Source organism: Berghia stephanieae, chromosome 3 (assembly GCF_034508935.2).
Source record: "Berghia stephanieae isolate SIO BIC M18660-M18661 chromosome 3, UCSD_Bste_1.3, whole genome shotgun sequence".
NCBI lineage: Eukaryota > Metazoa > Mollusca > Gastropoda > Nudibranchia > Aeolidiidae > Berghia > Berghia stephanieae.
In genome coordinates, this window is record NC_088362.1 from 79,128,365 (window position 1) to 79,145,639 (window position 17,275).

At 34.3% G+C, this 17,275-nt stretch overlaps 1 protein-coding gene across 2 annotated transcripts; it reads right to left on the minus strand.

The window, feature by feature from the left end:
* Positions 1–10,668: 10,668 nt before the first annotated feature.
* LOC144968547 (uncharacterized) lies at positions 10,669–16,966 on the minus strand. Of its 2 annotated transcripts, none has more exons than XM_078907013.1 (2): positions 16,644–16,966; positions 10,669–14,447 (listed from the first exon to the last, which is right to left on the minus strand). In XM_078907013.1, the coding sequence occupies exon 2, from the start codon at positions 14,073–14,075 to the stop codon at positions 12,273–12,275; it is 1,803 nt and encodes a 600-aa protein (XP_078763139.1). In that variant the 5' UTR covers positions 14,076–14,447; positions 16,644–16,966; the 3' UTR covers positions 10,669–12,272. The 2 variants fall into 2 exon arrangements, with proteins under 2 accessions (XP_078763139.1, XP_078763140.1); XM_078907014.1 differs by having other exon boundaries at positions 11,776–14,447; positions 16,351–16,966.
* Positions 16,967–17,275: the final 309 nt, after the last annotated feature.

Below are 17,275 nucleotides of genomic sequence, written 5' to 3' on the forward strand. Positions count from 1 at the left end.
CAAGTACCTCCCTGCCCACTATGGGAGGTCGGGAACCCCACCCAGGCAGCAACACTTAGGGTCCCTGAAGAACAGCAACACTTAACAGTAACATGTGGAACGAGACACAACGCCTGTTAGACGATATTACATTTTTTTTTCGGACAGAGACAACGCTGTTGACGACGAGGTACTCATTTTACACCTGAGTACGGTGAGAGAATGTGAGTAAATAAAGCCTTTTTCAAGGACTCAACTATGCGCCGAGCGAGGCTCGAACCTAGGACCTTCCGATCCGAAAGCGAGTGTCATACCACAAGACTACATAGCCGCACATAATGGACAATATTATACGTTTGTTTGAGATGTATTTCCATTACAACAATGAGATCACATCAATGTGCATTATCAGACCTGCAAATATGCACATGTCAGCCCTCCAATACAGACGATTTAAAGTCAACAGATACTTACGATATAAATAAATAAATAAATAAAATAAACGAAACAAGGCTTTGAGTATATTATAAATCATTGATATACTTCCAAACGATGAAAAAAAAGTGTTATTATAGTACATGAATTCGAACACGTAAATTGGAGCAAAATGCTTCAAATGTATAGAGACAATCACAAATTCAATGATGGGCTCCGATAACTCATTTCAAATCGGATTTGACACACTCAAACGGAATCAATCCGTATCTAAGTGATCGGAAATCTTTCGACCTTATTTCTTTTCCCCAAGTTCGATAAGTCGGAAAGTTGTACGTCGCGATAGGCTAGCGTACAATCCAGAGTAGTAGTCATTCGGAGCCATAACAATGCACATGGAGACGGAGTTTATCCAATATCCTGTAAAAATAAACGGACAGATGAAATTTACTGCTCTTTGAAGAGGGTGTTAGATTGTCACAAAGTATTTTCTGCCGGATCTGAAAAAAAAAAACCCAACAAAAACAACTCAACTTCCCAATTCCTATCAAAGAGCAGTACTAAAATATAATTATCACCGCCGTTGTCAGGGAGAAGAGAATGTGATAAACTTTAAAGACTTGAGGCCCAAAAAACGAAAGAAAAAATGAATAAAACAAACCCGCAATGAAAATAACAATTTGTTCATTTTCGCCTATGCGTTTATACTAAACCGAATCTTTTGCAAATCGCATTGCATTAACTTATATTTTGACACGCTTTCAACACTTAAAACTTTTACCAAGGACGAGGAAGATGATGAGATCTCTAGGCAAAGTGATCTCAAGTAGAACTAAGACAATGTTGTTTGTTTGCTGTTAGGGGTTTTACGGCGCTTGTGACACTTTAAGGTCATTTCAGCGGTTGTAAACAGATCTGAAGTTAAAGCACACAGGAAACAATAAGATAAAGGGGACTGCTTCAAATAGGGAACATAAAATTCCATGAATATTCTATCAATGTAACTATTTTGACATGCCCTACAAGTCCCATTCATGCACAAGCAAAGGATCCCAATAAGGATATACTCAAATGTTTACAAATAATATAGATTCAAAGTTAAAAACGCAAATAGTACATTATAGGGAGAGATGATTTACAAGGAAAATACATCTCTCCAAAAAAAAAAAAAAAAAAAGAAGAAAAGCAAGGAACCATTAATTCAACTGCCTCCCTCTCGGATAAGGATCAGGAAAGACCAAGCAATGCCAAAACAGAACACAAGAAAAGAGCAACGCGAAAAGGATTTGTTTGCTTTACGGCGCTTACGACAAATTTAGGTCATATCAGCACCAGTAAAAAAAAGAAGAAAATGGAATAGTCAAAATATTCTAGATTTACAAAGGACCCAAGAAAAGTAAGACATATTTAGTTTGAGATCACCTTACAGTCTCAACCAGACACCAGCACAGGATCCCTCTAAGAGGAACACGTTCAAATGTTAACAGAATACATAACTAACAATACATGACAGAGAGATGGTTTACAAGGAAAAAAAATCATCCCCCAAAACTATAACTATACATTTGACTGTTTCCCTCCCAGTCAAGGACTCTAGCCAGGGCCAGGACAAAACTAAGTAATCCCATTCCAAGACAAAGACAGGATGCAACTCGGAAAACAGATATAAGGGGATAGAAGGCACATTGTGACCCTCTGCCCACCTTAGGAGGTCAAAGGACCCCGACCAGAACTTGAAAAGGGAAAACAGATAACGGGGGATGGAGGACATAGTAATAGTAACCTCTCCGCCCACCTTGGGAGGTCAAAAGACCCCACCCAAAGAACTAGTCAAACCCAGGGAAAATATTGGATTATAGAAGAGGCAGCAAGAGTTGACATTCTCCGTTATGTTTTGTTTGTTTTTATCTTTAGGGCGCTTGCGACACATTAAGGTCATTTCAACGTTCATTTAATTTCATTTCAGTAAAAAGGAAGAAAATTGGATCATCATCATCGACGAATCATCACAAAAATTCACGGCCCTATGGAGACATATAATGTTATTAAAAGTGAAAACAAAACAAAACAACAAAACACAGACACACACACACACACACACACACACACACACACACACACACATAAATAAAAAAACAGAACATGTTTAATAGAGAGAGCGTTGTCGTAGACGGAAATCAATGAAATGATCTGATTCTAAGATCGCAAAAAAGAAACAAACAAAACAAAACCTAATAGAAATGGAAGGAGAAAAAAAAGGAAAGTAAAAGAAAAGATAATGAGATAAAACAGACAGCAAAGGTTATATGGTGCCAGGGATACCTAGTCGGATGTAGCTCAGACCTGCCTCAATGACATTTTGAAGATTTGTAGTTTTCATGAGGATAAAAATGATTGTCAATAATTATAAATTATAAATTAACTGTAATGGGCTCTTGAACATAAACTCTCATTTTCAATCGATTATATCGGATCAACGATGCTTATAAAGTTGTTTTTTAATGCAGCCAAAAATTCGTAGGCCTATGAATTATTAGTTGTCATAAGCAGGTCTAGTTAATTTGTTTTGTTTTTGAGGGTTTTACGGCGCTTGCAACACATTAAGGTCATATCAGCGCCAGTAAAAAGGAAGAAAATGGGATAGTAAAAAGTTCTAGAATTACAATTAAAGCAACCAAGAAAAGGTAAGACAAAGGGGCATTTGTTCAAATAGGAAACAGATGTGGATTCCAAGAGCACACTAGCAGTGTACTTAGTTTGAGATCACCTAAAAGTCTCATCCAGACACAAGCACAGGCTCCAACTAAGAGGGATACACTCAAATGTTTACACATCATAATATATACACAGTGCATAACAGAGAGATGATTTACAAGGAAAAACACATCATCTCCCAAAACTCCAACTAAACATTTGACTGTCTCCTTCCCAGCCAGGGCCTGGACAAAACCAAGTAATCTCATCCCCAGACAAAGATAGAAGCGTGTTGGAAAACAGATCGAGGGGGATAGAAGACACAGTAAATACCTCCCTGCCCACTATGGGAGAAGCAGGTATGGGGTAGTAACCTGTCCGATTAAATAATACACTGTCTCTGTTGGTTTTTTGTTTGTTTATTTGCATTCATGCATTGCAAATGCAAATTTTGTCAAAATCTGGGATGCAACATAAAAATTAATTTTATTTTTCAAAAAGTCTGCTTCGATTCTATTGCAAAAAATATGCAAAATGTACAGTTTAAAAAAAACATGGTTACTAGAAGTTGATTTGATATTGTTTTGTTTTTGTTTTTAAGGGTTTTACGGTGCTTGCAACACATTTAGGTTATATCAGCGCCAGTGAAAAGGAAGAAAATGGGATAGTAAAAAGTTCTAGAATTACAATTAAAGCACCCAAGAAAAAGTAAGACAAAGGGGAATTGAGAACATATAGGGATCAGATGTAGATTCCAAGAGCATACCACCAATGTACTTAGTTTGAAATCACCTACAAGTCTCATCCAGACACAAGCACAAAATCCAACAAAGAGGAACACACTCAAATGCTTACATTATACATTCAAAATAAGAATAATAATACATAACAGAGAGATGATTTACAAGGAAAAAAATATCATCTCCCAAAACAATAACTATGCATTTGACTGTTTCCCTCCCAGCTAGGATTCCGGCCAGTGCCAGGACAAAACCAAGTAATCTCATTCCGAGACAAAGACAGAAAGCATGTTGGATAACAGATATAAGGGGATAGAAGACACAGTATGTACCTCCCTGCCCGCTATGGGAGGTCAGGATCCCCACCCAGTTGATTTGATATGACTACTGTGTCCGCCTACAAATATTATGAAAGAACTGTTTGTAACTCTGGATTAATTTTAATTTAGACCGTCTAGTTGTTTGTTTTTTTTAAAGTGCACCGTTTTGGACTGTAAATGTAGAAGGGCATATAAAGATTTTTTTTAAAAAAGCATTTTTAGTTTTAAAATGCGCATTTTTTGGCTGTTGCTAAACTTGCCATTTTTGACGCAAAATTTTTCAATAATAAATTTAATGAATCCTTTTTTTTGGGGGAGAAAAAGAGAACCTAAAAAAAATATTTTTTAAAAAGCCAACAAAACAAACAACAACAATACGGGGACAGTTCTTTGAAGTGACAAGATGAGAGAGGTTTTTGGTTAAAATAAAAAATAAAATTCAAACAGATCCCAAAAATAATCAGCATGGCCTAACATAATCACCTTTATTTTAAGTAAACGGAGCAACCCGAATCGATGTGAGCAAGCTAAAATCCTTACATTACATGGTGTAAGAAAAATGAGACCCACCGCATCATTCTGGTATTATGTCGGAATGAATGCACTAAATGAAGAGAACCGATACAATTCAACATAATCAGAATTCGGAAATTAAAATTTTTGTTTATTTTAATAAAGAAGTTTATGAAACAATTAGCATTTATTCCAACTCAACTTTTATAGTTAAGAATAAAATTAAAAGTCAATTTTAAATCAGGTTCAGCCCGACATACTACCATTCTAAGACGATTGGTCACACAATTTTAAAAGCAAAGAAAGCAAACATCGTAGTGCTTTGACGCCAGCAACCCAAAAGTATAACAATATAAGAACTTTGTAATGAGGTCAAAAACTATTTTAAAAATAAAACTAAATAATAATAAAAAAGACTATGACAAAAAAAGTTCAAGTAGATATACAGACCAGCCTGTACGATATTCAGAAACAAAAAGTTGAGTACCTGATATTGAACACTTTAAAATGTACAACAGGGCAATTTCAAATAAAATCAAAATATCGCACAATATCCATTTTCCATTGAGGCAAGATTACTTTCCAATATTCAATACTGACAAGAGTCATAGTCGTTTTTCCATAATAGAGAAAAAGTCCTTTTTCTTCTAAAAAGTTACTTTACACTATATCCTCAAAAGATTTGATTTTTAATTTTTTTTTCATACTTTAAATGCGAAAATAAATTCAAATATCAGACAGTTTGCTCACAAAATAAAACAATATAACATAGACAAAACCGCGGGAAGAAAAAGAAAAACCCAACTTTTCCCTTTCCATACATGCCGGATGTGTAAACTTTGCCTGTATACACATTCTGTATAAGACATAAGGCATACTTTGCACATGTTAATTTATCACAAAACAATTTTACTTTTTCATGGCAGTTGTGAAGGCTATAATCCTTAAAGAAACCTACACATTAAACACAATGGGCACGAAGCAAGAACTTGATATACATTTTTAAATCAAAGACAACGGCTATTGTCAAAATACAATACATAAATGAAAGCATGAACGTAAAGAAGTCAAATATTTCTTTAGCACTTGTGTGATCACAAATGTAATATATACCCGCTTAGCTTTAAAAAAAAAATCATTTTATAACATGTTTGTGTGAGAATCCTATTTGTAAATACTGTTATCTACGTGTAAAGGAAATTGTAGGGAGAAAAAATAGTAAAGCTAGATAGCTGTTATAATTGTAAAATACAGTGGAACTCAAGTACAACAGGATTTAAAAGACAGGGTGTAGGTTTTCGTCATATCCCAGGAATTATTAAATATGCAATGCATGATGCAATCAATATTGTTGACTAGTAAAGCAAACAAATAGATTCCAACAACTATCTTTGAAGGAAATGTGCTAATGTTGATAAACTAAACGCTCTTTGGGTTATATAATAAGTGTTTCAGAAAAGGTAAAAGAAAGGGCAATAGTTCCAAGTTTGAGGAATAGATGAAAATAGAATCAAGCAAAGAATCTTATCAGTTGAGCCGAAGAAGTTAAACAGCACTTTTAGGTCATTTCAGGTCATAAGTAATAGGAAGCTGGTCCATTAGGTCAATTCATGACAAAAAAAAAACAAAAAAGGAAAAAAAAGGACAGTAAGATTTTAAATCAGTGTCACTCTTGGATATATGGTGCCTGCATGTTCCTGGGGAAAAGGTAAGACTGAGGGTAACAGTGAATGTAGATCCCAGGAGCAATCTATCACTGTGCCCCAAACCTATGGCAACCAAAAGAATCATATATATATGTGAACTAGAACCTCAGTCTGGTATTATGTCGGGATGAGGCTGATGTCAGAAAGTAAGTAAGAAGTTAAAATGATCAGAAAAATGACATTTTGGGGTTTTGACCTGCATGAATTACTTTCTTTTAAAACAAAATTAATTAAAACTTAAGTTTCATATTCTAAAAAAAATAAATTTAATATAAATTTATTTATAACTTCTATGCAATAAACTTGCAACATCTAAATAATACCGACACATCTAACCCATGACATTAATCAGTTATTATGTCGGAAGGAACTAGAAAATATAGAATAATTGACTTTTAAGTCAAAATGATCAGAATTGAGAAATTTCTGAGATTTGAATTTATAGAAAAAAAAATCCCAACAAAAAAACAAAAACTGAGACTCCTCATTGAGAGCAATTCTTTTTAAAAGTTATAAAAGTTAAGCTTAAAATGCAATTTTAAGCACGACGATCATCCCGACATAATACTGTTACTGAGACAATTGATCACATGATGATCCCAATCTCATGGGATCTTCAGCAAAAAGGGGGGACACTCAGATGGTTCCTAATATAATTCAGTTGGAAGCGTAGAAGGGAGAGAAATTGAAAATACAGCAAGAATGGATATGTTTTGATACCCCACCTAGCCCAATGTGGGATGCAGTCCTACATGGCGACAGACCATCAATAAATTGTGTAATTTGAATTAAAAACTATATAAATAACTACACAGACCAAAATGTGAACTAGTACACAACATTATTTTTTTTTAGTGAGCATTCATATTTTAAAAAAAAAGGATCAGGCAACCTTTTTAATAAAGATATTACAATTGATTACTTGGATACTTATACAGTGGATACAGACAAGCAAATACGGTTTTCGCGCGTCATATCTTCTATTAGCTATTTTTAAAGTCCATAATTTTCGTTCAATTACTGAGACTCCCACATATTTAAAAAGTTGCTATTTTCCTTTTATAAAAGAAATCAAAATAATTTGAGCATCATGTTATGTGGTTTGGCACCAGAATACTATTATTATTAACATAATTGTCATAATTGAGAAGCTGACCAGTATTCTTCAATTTCAATCAATTATTTAAAAAAAAGTATATTGTAGTAATGTAAAATCAACAGGAAAATGGGATGTTGATCAGACATGATAAACAAACAGTATAATCAATATATAAATGCTTTCATGAAAAAACATGCTGATAAAATAGCTGCCATATCGATAGATTTTATCAAAGTGTTAGCCTTTTTCAATGATGCAATAATAACTTAAAATTTTAAATAACAACACATCGTCTCTATTTTTTTAATCTAATGTTATGATAAATTATATTTAATTCTCTCAAAATGTAAAGGATTCTTATTCTCTGCCCCACTCATACTCGCATTCATTAAAAGGGTTAAATGCTAACCTCATAAAAACAGGTTATATACCTTCATAAACGAGTCATTTTCTCAACATTAATGAAAGATCTAAGGGTTGCATTGATATATGTTTTAATAAATGTTTTTAACTTAAATTAATTCCAATAGATTAAAAATCCTGTCATCTTACATTTCATGCATTTTGTACAATTTTGAAGCTTTTGTAGAGAAAACGATAAAATTGTATTAAGAATGGTAAAATATAAAGTGTGACAATTTCTGTAAACCAAAGTTAAACTACAATACATCTTTATTCATTAATTCTTAAGGAATTAAATGCCGGTTACAACACTTACAGGTCATAGGACAAAAGTGGATTAATAGATAGAGACAGATATATATATATATATATATAATATATATATATATATATATAATATATATTATATATATATATATAAATATATATATATAATTATATATGAGAGAGAGAGAGAGAGAGAGAGAGAAGAGAGAGAGAGAGAGAGAGAGAGAGAGAGAGAGAGAGAGAGAGAGAGAGAGAGAGAGAGAGAGAGAGAGAGAGAGAGAGAGAGAGAGAAGAGAGAGAGAGAAGAGAGAGAGAGAGAGAGAGAGAGAGAGAGAGAGAGAGAGAGAGAGAGAGAAGAGAGAGAGAGAGAGAGAGAGAGAGAGAGAGAGGAGAGAGAGAGAGAGAGAGAGAGAGAGAGAGAGAGAGAGAGAGAGAGAGAGAGAGAGAGAGAGAGAGAGAGAGAGAGAGAGAGAGAGAGAGAGAGAGAGAGAGAGAGAGAGAGAGAGAGAGAGAGAGAGAGAGAGAGAGAGAGAGAGAGAGAGAGAGAGAGAGAGAGAGAGAGAGAGAGAGAGAGAGAGAGAGAGAGAGAGAGAGAGAGAGAGAGAGAGAGAGAGAGAGAGAGAGAGAGAGAGAGAGAGATGCTGCTCCTCTATGGTGGATGGGACGGAAAGAGAGGAAAGGGCTGGTGGAATACAACAGAACGCAGTACATTTGATGCTGAATGGCCATTTTGACAGATAATCAGAGGAAAAGAATTGGATTATGCTAACAAGCACTAGGCAAAAGGTACGACAGAGAAGAACTGTTTTGAGCCAGGGAAATAATATGGATCCCAAATCTGTCTCATTAGTTCGAGCATACCTATATGTCTCATCCAGACACAGGCACAGGAAAATTGTTATGATGGAATACTCAACTGCAAGCAATCAATCAAAAAGAAGAAGATTTATTTGTTAGTGGGGTTTTTACTGTGCTTGCGATGCTATTAGATCATTTCAGCATTAAAAAAAAGGTAGATCACAGAATAGTCAAAAGATTTAGATCAAGCCTACACTCTTTCTATTCTATCCCTCCACTGCACGTTCACAGAATGAGCTCCCTCAAGAATGTGTTAAAACAAAAAAGAGTACAATATTTACAAAAATCTTAGGTATCGTAGGAAAAATATCAAAGGATGAAATAATTACGGTGTTGAAATGTTTGTGGTAGCCTGTGTGTGCCTTTGAATTTATGAGATTTTGAACTTCTGTCTGAATCCTCTAATTACTAAGAGGTTACGTCAAAGGCTGAGAAGAAGCTAAAAAGCATCTTAAGAGAGATAGTGAGTCCTGAAATTCAAATAATTTAATAGCCCCACAATGACGCTGCCTTGGAATAAAAAGGATACAGAACCTAATATAATCAAAGCCAATAATTGGAACAACACTTATCAGAACAGCCATTTAAATGAAACATCAGTGTGTGACAGAATTCTTTCTATATAATGTCAACTGAATAATTAGAACACATTAATTGGAATGTTTTCAGAGCCACAGCAAAATTTTAAAGAATTTTCTTCTGTCCAAGTAATCAAAAACAAGAAAACTCCCATTTTATGGAACAAGAACAAAGACATCTCGTGTCTCCAAATCAGTAAAAGTAAAATTTGACAAATTAACTAAGAGTCTACAACCACCCATTCCCTTTAATATGGTTAACATGTTATACCTTAGCCATTTGCCAGTCTTGATAAGCAACTCCTGGTTAAAGAGAGCATAGTTAATGCTGCAATGTTTGATTTACTTTTGACGAGGTATGCCACGTTGATAAAATTGTAAATTATATAATGTGTTGTGGATTGTTTATGGAACAGGATTCATGAGTCACTGATTTGTGCCCTTTTTGAGAAATGGGTGTAATGACAACTCTGTATAAATGTGAAGTTATAAGACAAGAGTAACACATTCTCTTTCATCTATCATCATAACTAGATGCATTTTATGTTAAATATAGCAAAGAATGGAAGAGAAAATTTCACCAAAACAAATACATGGATGTTCTGTATTATTTTATAAATATTTGCCACTGCAAAAGATATGTGTAGTTTTTATAGATAGTTCCAATAAAGGTGACAAGGGGAATCGGTTTATGGGAACGACAATTAATTGGAACGATTTCTGCATCACAAATCTGTTCTGGTTAAGCGGCTTGCACTGCATTGCAAAATATTTAATAGAAAGATGATTTACAAGATAAAATTATCACCTATCACATTTCAAAAATCAAATCCATTGGAGTATATTTCCATTTCCTGAAAAAGATCTGGACAGGGCATAGATGAAACCAAATAGTCTTGTACCAAACAAGGACATAAAAAGCTCCATGAAAAGGACAAATAATATAAGGGGATAGAAAAGTCAGACTGTAGACCTGAGAAATATCCACTAACCCAGGGAAAGCCCAACCTATGGGGATTTAAACCAATCAAAACAAACAAGAAGAGGTTTAGAGAGAAGAAGAAGAAGAAGAAGAAGAAGAAGAAGAAGAAGAAGAAGAAGAAGAAGAAGAAGAAGAAGAAGAAGAAGAAGAAGAAGAAGAAGAAGAAGAAGAAGAAGAAGAAGAAGAAGAAGAAGAAGAAGAAGAAGAAGACGGATAAATGATGAGTAGGCTGATTTATGGTCCTGAAAAAAACTATTGGATTTTTGCGCTGACAAGTAATTACATTTAGAATCAACTTGACTAATCATTTTCCAAATATGTGACCCATCAGCTCGAAGCAGTTTTATGCAGGGTGATTGAAATGACGAAACTAATTTATAGTAAAAATATGAAACTTGTAATGATAATGAGTTCATACATTTGTTTTCATGAGAAAATTAAAATTGTCTCGACAAGTGCTAATAATCAAGGATCATACTATTTGTTGTTTGGTTGTTTTTAAGGGTTTTATGGCGCTTGCAACCAGGTCATTTCAGTGAATATAAAGGAAGATGATGAGGGAAAGATTCGAGGTCTGAAGTTAAAGCTCAAAAGAAAAAAGGGACTGGTTCAAATAGGGAGCAGAAGATTCCATGAGCAATCTATCAATGTGCCTATTTTGACATTACCTAAAAGTTTCATCAAGTCCCAGTCCCAGACAAAGGATCCCATTGTGAAGAATACACTCAAATGTTTACAAAGTATATATTCAAAACTAAAAAAGAAAATAGTACGAAAGAAAGACAATTTACAAGGAAAAAATAACATCTCTCAAAAATAGAGAGGAACCACACATTCGACTGCGCTTCTTCTCAGATCAGGATCCCTGCAAGGACCAGGAAAAACTGAGAATGTCAAATCAGAACAAAGATGAGACCAACATGAAAGGGAAAACAGATAAAGATGGATAGAAGACATGGCTATAGTGACCTCTCCATCCACTTTGATGGTCAAAAGACCCCACCAAGTGGTTCCATATTTTTGATAATTTTATCTAAATTCTTTTATCATATTATTTACTCTGACATAATACCGAATTAGGGTGATGGGTTTACATATTATAATAATATATCAAAGAAATGCAATTGTTGAAGCAAAGGCAATAAGAATTAAACAATAAAATTCAACAGCTTTAAGGTTTCTATATCAGCATGATTTCACAATTTTTTTCCAATTTTTTCTACAACTCTATACTATTGTAATGATAGTACTTAAAGATATATCCAATTTATACCTAAGCTTTATATTATACAGTATGACGTGACATTTGATAATGTGAATCTTAAAATGAGAGGAAATCTATTTTTGTCTGCAAAACTGGCTGATTGTGAGACCTTGTCATAAAATAGAGACATCAAAATGGGTGTAAAATGAACATTAATATTAATGACTAAAATCATTGTTGACATAACCATAAGAAACTTCATCATTGTTTATATCTGTATACCAATATTGTCTAGTTTCTTCTTTATGTATGTAACTGATTTATTTCCTTAGATATTAAGCAAGACAGAAGAGAGTGATTGAATTTTGGTCAAACAGGGGATTCAACTCAAGAGAAAAAACACAGTTGTCATTATTAAAACAAACTTGATCCCCGCACATGAAAAAAAAAAAGTCTATAAGGTTTGGATAACAGTAAATAAGCAAACTGACAATTTCATGAGTCCAGCAGACTGCCCGTTGAACTACTCTGTTGAATCGTTAAGTCCTCTTTCAGTACAGAAGTCACATGAAATCTTTTCACACGTCTTGGGTTGGAGCTCACAGAATTGTCAGTATCTTCTGAATCTTCTATTTCCATGCGGAGTTTGTCATGCACTGTTGGTGATGAAGTTGATCCACTATGAGATGGACTAAGTTGCGAAGCCGATTTGGCAGGAAGGGAAGAATTGTTATTAAAAGCTTTTGAAGTAGATTCATCGTCCAGTTTTTCTAAAGTATTAATACATGGCTGGATAGAGGTAGCTCTATGAGGAGAGCCAGATCCCAAACCAGCATCATGAACTGAGGTGCTAGCATGACCATTTGAATTCTGTGATTCTATTTTGTTCATTACCTGTTGACTAGAAGACAAGGAACTGTCTGCATCCAAACATGTAAAACCTTCTGAGATTTCACTATGAGTTGATAAAATTTCTGCAGATGATGCCAGGTCACGATTAGAAATAACAGTCGTACAATCGGATACACCAGAAATTTGTGTCATTAGTTTAGTTTCATCGTCCTCACTCTCTGATTCAATAGCATCAGAGGAGATACTGGAGTCACATGGCGATGGTGAACTGTCAGGATTTTCAGATGAAGATTCATCCGGAGGTACAAGAACATGTTCCTCAGGTTTTGGATCTGTTTCACTAATACTCTCCCTTAGATTGTTCAATTCATGTTGAAAAGCTCGACTAATTTTAAAGTGTTTATTCCCATACCCTATTGGTAGTTTCCCCATTCTACTCCCACCATCTGCAGAATAGTGTCTTTTTCTTTTTGGATTATTGAGACCTTCTTGGTCTTCGTCCAAAGTTTTATCAGAACTAGAAACTTTGGTCAATCTTCCTCCTGAACATGAACGTGAAATTTTCTTACATCTGTCTTCAAAGGCTTTTTTACGTTCCATTCTGAAAGCACTGAGGGTGTCTTCCTCATTAGAGGAGTCACTAGATACAGAATAATGAATAGATGGAAGACTTGTGGCCCCTTGATTTCTACAACTATATATTGGATTAGATGCTGAACGTTTTCTCATTGGACCTAGTGGCTCTCCACTGGCTCTCCTGTATCTGTTCTTTTTCTTTTCATTAGCAGATGCTTTTACATTACCATGGAGAAATCTAGATTTTGTAATTTGAAATGATCCACAATCTTCCTCCAAAACAACACAATGTTCAGCACTCTTACATTTCAGTGGGTAATTTTCTAATAATTTCACTTCCACAGCAACATCCTTGTTCTGGGTAACCTGTTTTAAGAAAGCTTTGTAAGATTTAACACTGTCATAATGAGATGGATCTCCTCTTTGCAAAATAAGTGATTTATAAGACCCAACTGTGTCATGAGCAATGGAGGTAGCTTGACCATTCCCAAATAATCTAAAAGAGGTGACAGTATCATAAACTGATGTTGTGTCTGAACGCATTTCAACCTTGCAAAATTCCTTGTCTCCTTCTTTAATGATACCGTAATTAACTTCACTATCATCCCCAAATTCAACATCTCCTCTGGTCTTTAGTCTGATATTATCTTTGTACCAGTTGTACATTTTTAGAGACACTAATACAATAAATACAATGATAGCTAAAGATGGTATAACTGTTATATTGGTCTTAAATTCCGTCTTTTCAAACAACCAACCTGCTGTGTCAATTTCTCTTGTGGCACAGGGCCATTCCAGACAGCCATATGATTTGTTGATATAAGAATCATTAGAAGTAAGTATAACATAGGGCATGGAGATATTTGACATGTTTCAAAGAGTATAACATGCAATATACCAAAGATGAAATTTCAAATTGTGGCACACCAAGTGTATTAATATTTTGTTCAATTTTCATAGGGAAATATCAATAAGCTTGAGTAGACAAAAGCATCAACCAGTCTGGTATTGTTCATGAAGCAAGTAAACAGCATGAAGGTTTTTCAGTTGAGGTCCTCTATGTCCGCCTGGCTCAAATAATGGTAGATGAATGCATGGGAGTTTTATGTTTGCCATCAGCTTTATTCTTATGGAAGTTGATTTCGATCAGGAGTTATTTGAAATCGTCTTCAAAGGCACTTAAACAAGTTGCATTCTTCACGTGATGACACCTTTTCTGTCTTTGCTCCAGAAGGACAGGACCTGAAATGTTATGTCAAAAGATAAAACAAATGAGAATAACACAAAATTTGTTTCCTAGGAAAATCTCCCTGTTAACGTGATAGTTATGATATTGATCTCTGAATTTTTACTTACTTACTACAACATAATTTGTATTGGATATGAATGTATTGAATCTGAGTTCTACTTTACGGTGTTGAAATTTGTGCTTGGGATTTATGTAATACTTATAGTTTTATGGGTCTCAATATATCAGTATCAGTTTTTCGAGCACTTCCGACATTCTCCTTTCTCCCCCCCCCCCCCCCTCTCTTTCTCTCACCCTCTCCCTTACCCTCTCCCTTTATCTCTCATCCTTGCAGCATTTCACCTTTATATTTAAATATATATTTCTTAAGGGGATCATTCTCGTATAGTTAAAAAATAATTCATTCTCCTCATTCCATATACATTTTTTAAACAAGTGTGCGGTTATTCGGTTTACAATTAAATGTTTCATTCGTTTTGGTAACACACTTATCTATATATTATTATTATCATTGCCATTATTATTATTATTATTATTATTATTATTATTGTTATTATTATTATTATTATTACTTTTATTTTTATTATTATTATCATCACTGATCATAATTATTAATACTATTATTATCATGATTATTAAATTATTATTACTATTATTATTGTTATTATTATTATATTATTATTTTTTTATCTATCCATTTATTTATTTATTTATTTATTTATTTATTTATTAAAAACATTTTTTCTCTCATTCAATTATTTTTACACATACATGCCAAATATACTTCTAATGATGAGGCTTGTGGCCCCAGCGATGACCCTTTACCAGTGTCAGCTATCTTTCCCTTTTAATGACTGTACTGGGCTTTTAAGTCTTTTTATTTCTATATGTATTTTGCCCAATTGGTCTTTATTTACGGGATTAGATTTTCATTCTGCTATTATTATTATTATTATTATTATTATTATTATTATTATTATCATCATCATCATTCCTGAAGTCTCACAATATTCATTGTACCTTGCCTATTATCAAGACCGTCTTTCTCAAACAAGCACCACACACACTCTTCAAAGTGAGAAAGAAAATTGTAAGCATAGTATCCATTATCGGGCCTTATGAGAATAAAAAATAATCAATGGGTTTTGGCTCTCAAGATTCTGAATTCAGACATCAAACAGAAATTATGTGTTCACAAGAATAACAGACCGGTGTGCATCTAAGGTAAAAAAGAAACTGACTCTGCTAGTGGATTAATCTGTGCTAATGACTGGATATGTTTCTTATGCCACTTGACAAATTTGTATTGTATCTTGTCTCATATAAATAAAAGTCAACCAATATTGATTAAAGTTTAGCTCAATAATAGAATAACAAACTATGGCCAAGGAGTTGAGTATTCGTGAAAGTTGGTTTACATATATATTGCTGTACTTGAATGAGTATGTGGCTGTAAACAATGATGGGTTTAGAAGTGTTAGTTTAAATACAGGGCGCCTAACAGGCAACCTGCGCTGTATCAAATTGAAATTTGTTCCTTACACTTACATACAGTACAAGTACAGCCCATTAAATCTAAGGGAGGATAGAAATAGAATTATCAGTAGGAGTATCTGTAACATTTACCTTAACCTTAGCAACGCTGTTTTGTTTTTTTTGTTTTTTCTTTATTTTTTTTTTAGCAGAGAAGGTATGGGAGGGTCCTAGGATAAGTATAAGATGTTTGACTCTTTTTACTAGTGATTGTGGAACCAATTTCACCCGCTTTTTTTAAAGCTTCATCAACACAAAATATAATTTAAAAGTAAAAGAAGTTATAGACCGGTCTAGTGATATAGAGTCTTATAAAAAGAGAGTCGACACACACGCACACAAAACCCAACCATACATACTTACACTAGTCACTAGCAGATAGATCTGTATTTTTGCTGGGTTGAAAGGGTGGTGGGTGGGGGGGATACGATGAGCTAATCTTGGGTGAAATGAGGTCACTATGACTTTGTTGTTTTGTTGGGGTTTTTTTTGCGGTGGTCCTTTGCCTCTGGATGATGGAAGACTAACACTAACACTCTATCACTATCACGCTCTCTATAGTATTGACACTAACATTAAAAAAAAAAGGATGACGATCTAAACATATTATAATATAAGTTTCCAGTAAAAGGTCCACTGAAATACCAATTTCTTACCGTGGTCAAAATTTCAGTATGTTAATATTCTTATTGTTACCACCGCGCAGTGGAGGTTACTCTTACTAGACTCTACACTACTGACTTGTACTTTTGTAGGTCAAGGCTCGACGCCGCTTTCCAATCCTTTAGGCATGTACATAGAAAAGACCTTGTATGCATTTGATCCCGTATTATGAAAGCTGGATGAACGATCAATACTCTGCACATCTAACCACTGATCAATAAATTAATCTTCATTTAAGACAATCAAACTTTTATGAAATAAATTGTCAACACCTCCTTTGTAATGAAAAATGGACCTCCGCGCATGCTCGTGAAACAGCTGTTTCGACAGTTTCGAGGTTGGTGGATTTTGGAGGTGTGTCTGTCTCGGCTATTGAACCGACCATTTTGATCTCTATAAATTCATCATCATCCATCGTGGTTTGTGCTCTTGAGCACGTTGTCATTCTACAACTCAATAATTATTGGTCGAATTGTGAATTCATATGAGTGGTGAACCCTCCAGTTACCGATCACTTGGAATCTTTCAGTCTAACTGATCACACGCATTCATTCTTTGTCTTCCTCTAGCTCTCTTTCCTTCGATCATCCCAGATGTTACCAACTTTTCTATTCTGTCTCTTTTC